Consider the following 6,000-nt stretch of genomic DNA (forward strand, 5'->3'; position numbering starts at 1 on the left):
GTCCTCATTAATCAAAACAAAATAATTTTGAGGCACTGTGAGCCAAGAAGATACTATGTTGACAAGTAAATATATTTGTAAATAAACCATTGTAGGCCCTGACAACAACAACAACAACAACAACAACAACAACAACAACAACAACAACAACAACAACAACAACAACAACAACAACTACAACAACTGTGAAACAGTACGTTTTCAGGTAGCTTTCTAGCTTCAAACAGCTTCCAGGAACTCACTTTTCCTCTGAGGACAGTTTGTTTATTCAGTTGTAAAAGAAAAAAATAATAATATATATATATATTCTGTTGTATACTATACTATATATATATACTATATATATATACTATACAACAGAATGTTGTATATATATATACTATACAACAGAATGTTTTATTTCTCTCCATACTGATATTGTACAAACCTATATACTGGACGGCTGATGTGACAACGTAACGCCTACAGGGACATGAATGGACTAGGGGACCGGAGGAAAACGTGCTCATTAATTTTACACGGCGTAAACACACGGTGTCACTGGACATCTGTTTTGCACCGTTTCCGCCTCTGCATTTGTTCTGGTGTCAGTTAGATAATTGGGTTTGCTGTGCGTTGTGATGACATTGTTTCAGTCTCACGAGGGTGTAAATCATGGGGTGTGAAAGAGGTTTCTCTGATCCGGGCTTCATTATTAAAGGCCCTCACACATCAGAGGTATCAAGGCAACGTGTCAGACACCTTTGTTAGCGCAGCTCTTTCTTTGTGGTTGTCTGGGTTTACAGTGTGCTGCAGCATCTGTGCACCGCTCAGACGATATACTCGGCTTAGTTACAAATACAGGCCAAGTTGACAAGTATACGTTTTTTTAAGTGCAGTAGTTGACATCTACGGTGATGGCCTTCAGAGGAAAGCCATTTTGAGCCCCTGGGGGCTGTGTGGATTGTGTTCAAGAAAAGTAGCATTGCAGAGCTGCTGACATAGGTGGGCTGCAGGGCCCTTTTTTCTGGTCACTCAGCACTTTAGCCCATTCTTAATTTCTCAGCTGTTTCCACCTTTCCAAGACCTTGCTGATGTGAGACAAATTAACTCCTTTATGGTTGCCTTCCAAACTGTTTATTCACAAAGGGCACAGCGACGTGCTTTTGGCTCTCTGGATTAAATTAATTTTCCACTTGTTGCTGGCAGTCTGTTGAGAGATCTCTTGATTACTCTGAGGTCTGGTGTGGCTCCCTTGTAAAGCTCTTTCTGTTTCTGGATCTCAAAGCAAAAGTAATCCTAGATCCAGTATCAATACGATCCAGTTTCACAGACATGTACATCCGATTGGATCTGGTCCCAGATGAAAGCATCACTTTCAAATAAGATCTCCTTTGGATTAACTCCTTAGTGGAAGACTAGTTTTAAAGGCACAATCTGTGATTGTAGTTTGGCATCCCAACAATTTAGATCAGGCATTTTCAAAGTGTGTAAATGCATGCCTTTGGTCCAGTTCCAATACAGTCTGAAACCAACCTACAACATCACACAGTACTTTGCTTTTAATAAGGTAAAACTGCACCTCCTGGGCTAAGCTATCAAGTTAGGAATGACAGCTTGTTGAAAGCTCGCTAGGCTACTGGACCCCCTCCTCGAAAACGAGATGGCATATCTCAAGGGGTTTATCCTTCAAATAAATTTAAAATATAGGCTACTGGTTGCATGTGTAACGGAGGTCCGTGAGTATATCCACAGTCACAGAAACAGGTGTGTTGAGAAGTGACTGTGGCAGTAAGCGGGCTGCAAGTTAAATTCACTTCCCCATAACAGGGTTAATAGACGCATACTGTGGGTATGGTACCCAGAAGTGAATTCACCTCTTAGTGCAGCGGTCTATGTCGTCGCCTGCGGAGCGGGAGACCCGGGTTCGACTCTCCCTCGGGGCATCAGCATTTAATAGACAACGCAGAGGAGTCCGATACGATCTGTCACACATGGCAACAACACACAGCAAGATGTGCTCCGTTTTTTCTTTGGCGGTCCTCAGTCCAATGTTGGGTCCCTAAATTGGCCCTCTGTCATCAAAACCTTGAGAACACCCTCAAGACCCCTACGCTCTGCATCTTTAGGCCATCTCAGACCCATTCCTATCCGAGCTCCGGGAGGGTCATCAAGGAGAAGCCCCCTTTCCTCAGTCCTTGCCCCACAATGGTGGAATGAACTGCCCACCCCAGTTAGGACAGCTGAAACCCGTCCAATCTTTCACCGTCGACTAAAGACGCACTTCTTCAACCATTATCTGAAATTAAACATTTTTTAATAAAAAATTAAAATCTAACCCTAACTAACCTTACCGTCATGCACTGTCATAAACTAACCTACATTGTAGCACTCAACACTTTGATGAACATTGTTACTCAGCTGATAGAGTTGTGCCCTTCCTGATGACTTGTCGTACAGAACTTGTAAGTTGCTTTGGATAAAAGCGTCAGCTAAATGACTAAATGTAAATGTATATGTAACCCCTGATTTAGATGCTCAAATACATTCTGGATTGTAAACTTGAAGGAATTGCCCAGCATGCCACCATCTGTGTTCTGTGATGTGAAAGTAGTTGACAGTTTCTGCATTTAGCCTTTTTCTTTCTTATTTGTTTACATAACCCCCCCCCCCAGGAGGAATTGGAAGAAATGTGGAGAGAGTGATCACAAGGGAATTTCCGAACTGTACTAATGTCTAAGCTGTGCACTGTATTTCAGAGTAAGTAATGAATTGTGGTGTTTCAATTGTGGCTGATATCGTTTGCTTTGTTGGCATTGTTTATTTAACACTGATAGCTGCTACTGTTTCAAGTCCATGTTTTTTTTAACACAGATAGACTACATTATGTATTTTACAGTACTTTGTAAACTTAAATCTACAAAGCCAGACTTTTTGTAAATACATCAAATATGTAGGAATAAGAAAATGTGACACCTGTGGATGTTTCTCAGAAAGACTAACTGGTAGATGATTAGGCTCTGGTGAAGGAAGAACTCGTTCCAACACAACTGTTTCTCAGATGTGTTAAATGATGTAGGCTCTCCTACTGTTCTGTTGCACAACTAATACATGTTATAATAGGCTAAGAATGTTGGGCAGGGATGTTCAAACCTAAAGTTTGGGAGATACTGAAAACATGTACATGCCATAGAAGAAGGTGGAATGTAAATCTATACAGCAGCCTGGACAAGGCCAGCCCCATTTCCCTTCCATAATAAGATCTGTATTATGTCCACCTTTTTTACATTAGCATGCCATCATTTATTCGTCAACATGAAAAAAAAGATAATCTTGGTGATAATAAGTGAGTATTTATCATGGTGATTTTAAAATGTACTCAAAATATGAAATACATTTTTAAACATTCTGTCTAATAGTCTAGATGTGCATTTGACAATATTGTGCATGATCTTGATGATATTGTTCCTTTTTTTGGTCGACTATATAAAGATGGTTTTGCTTTACATCCTATTTCTTACTGTGAACAAACACTACCATTTTCAAATTGTTCAAAATAAATGTATTTTTTTACAAGACCGTTGATTTTCTTCTCGCTCATGCAGATGCCGTGGTGTGTTGTAATGGTGTGGTTTTCTGTGTTCCTCATGGGAACAATGGGTCTCATTCACATACATTGCCAAAAGATTTCTCTTAGGGCAACCATCTTGGAACCGCCTAAGACAAACTCGCCGACAATTACACCCGGATTCACCAATGCGTGGAGAACATGTCCCTCTTCCACCCGTGCGGTCCGGGGGCCGGACCACAAATGACATCACGTCATAAATCAATCTGTCTAGACTGTCTGACAAAAGTATCATTTTATTTTTCAAACGTATTCAAGTATAAACATCATAACCATGTCACAACAGCAGTTATATTGTATATTGTATATTATCATCAATACGTTCGTTTACCAATAGGTTAAAGTGTTATTAGATAGATTTTCGTTTTCATTTTTCTATTGTGTTGGTCGCGAAAGTCTACCATTTTGGAAAAATTTAACGTCGGGAATTGTAGGTTTTTTTACGCCTTTTTGAACAGGACAGTTTTTCGAGAGTTTTCGATGAGCGTTGGAACTTTTCCGAACGACACTTCCCAAATGCCTCTATGGGGCTTCAAGCTAATTACTTTTGTATGAATCTTTTTAATATCTCTTATTACTCGGGATAATAAACCACAAAACTTAACGTTATTGGCATATATATGGGAGCGCAGTTAGTTTGTCTTCCCTATTTCTAGCATGTAGCAACAATCAGATTTGAAATTATTTTCAAAATGGTGGCACCCTGGCAAAAATAAAAAAGCTACTGTACCTACATACAGTAGATTTCATTATCTGTTCTTATGCACGCCTGGTGATACTAAATCCAAGTTGAACTCGGGCATTTGAAATATAAGATTTGGCACAATCCATAAATGTGCGAATTGGCTATAATAAGGTAATTTATAAGCCTGCTATTCTATATTCTATAATAATATTTCAAATGGCATTGGTCCGGATGGGAGAATTCAGTACTGTATCTACAAAACCTTCTGTTTAATCATCTTCCCTTTATTCATTTCCTTAGATTTTTTGTACACATGATCTCAAGAAGGTACTGAACGAGATCAGTGTCAGTTTTTCCATATCTGGTCATTTTTAGCATGGTGTTATTCACTGTCAAAGATGCAAAGAAAATTCATAATTCATATTCTCCTTAGTTTCATCACAATTTAAGCAAGCCTAGTAATAGACACAATATTTCTGACACTGGGAATACATTCAATGAGGTCCATAGATGTACCTAGATACTAAGAATATACAAATGGACCTTGTAGAAGTGGAGCAATATTCCATTTACTTAGGTATGTATTTTAGGCGGATTTTCAGAAAATAGAGCTCCGGGCTTAAGAGTGGCCAAAACAATCCCAGCTGGGATGCCCACAATGAGGAATGTCACTCATTGACAAACATGAACACGCGTTCCCGTTTAGTTCATTTGCATACAGACACGCCTCCGGCAGCTCCTTATAAAGCCAGCCAACAGAGCCGTGTTAGACAAGAGTTAGACACACCTGTCCAGCTCATTATAATGCAACTGACTATGATGGGCTGTGTGGAAATGGTGGCCGATATAGGTAGCGGAAGCGCTTTGTGACAGATCAAAATGAGATTAGATTAATGTATTGTCATCACACAGCTCGTGGCCACCTGCCGCAGCGCTCGCACACACACACACACACAGTACTGTATAGTCTACGTGCATAATGAATGAAGGCAGTAGGCTTATATTAATCTAATATTTATTAGAGATCACAGATACTGCGCTGCCCTATAGTAGTACAGTCCAGTCCGTTCATGGTATGCCCAACTCTGGCGGCCTTAATATGTGTACTGTACTTACTGTACGTATAGGGCAGAGCATAGTATCTACTAAATCCTAATGAATCAAGTAATTAGAATAATATAAGCCTACTGTTCATTCATTAGACACGTAGGCAGTGCCGTCCGGGAGAAATGCGAGGCCCTGTGCAAGATTTAAACGCGAGGCCCCCTAAAGCTAAAAAAAATTAAATAAAAAAATATGAATAATAACAAAACATTTATTATTAATTAATAAAAAATAAAAAAATATTTTTGTGCATACAGTCAACGTATTCTTAAAGGGGAACTATTTTACTATTTCTTTCACTATTTGGGCACTTTTACACAATTCCTGTGAGTCTATGGAACACTTCTGTAATATATATATATTTTTTTATTCATTGTTTTGTATTTCTAATCAAGTCCTCAAAAACAGCATTTTTCTACCTCAAGATTTCGAGCTGTTTTGAGCCTGGGCTGCAGGGCGCCACCTAAACCACTGTGCACCGTCGTGTTCGCCTGAACATTAACATGCAGCAGTGACTATATGACATCACATATAGGCACATTTTCAAACGACTCAGTTCAGGCCCCGTTTAGACGAGCGTTTTGTGAACAGAAACCGCAAAAGT

At 39.5% G+C, this 6,000-nt stretch overlaps 1 protein-coding gene across 1 annotated transcript in view; it reads left to right on the plus strand.

The window, feature by feature from the left end:
• LOC311234739 (VPS10 domain-containing receptor SorCS3-like) overlaps window positions 1–2,719 on the plus strand; it is a gene marked incomplete at both ends in the record, with an annotated part of 229,353 nt that extends 226,634 nt beyond the window's left edge. The window contains one exon of the mRNA XM_084321982.1: window positions 2,655–2,719. Within this exon, the coding sequence (XP_084178108.1) occupies window positions 2,655–2,719 (65 nt within the window). The remainder of the gene's footprint in view (window positions 1–2,654) is intronic.
• Window positions 2,720–6,000: the final 3,281 nt, after the last annotated feature.

Source organism: Notolepis coatsorum, assembly GCF_963971535.1.
Source record: "Notolepis coatsorum genome assembly, chromosome: 9".
NCBI lineage: Eukaryota > Metazoa > Chordata > Actinopteri > Aulopiformes > Paralepididae > Notolepis > Notolepis coatsorum.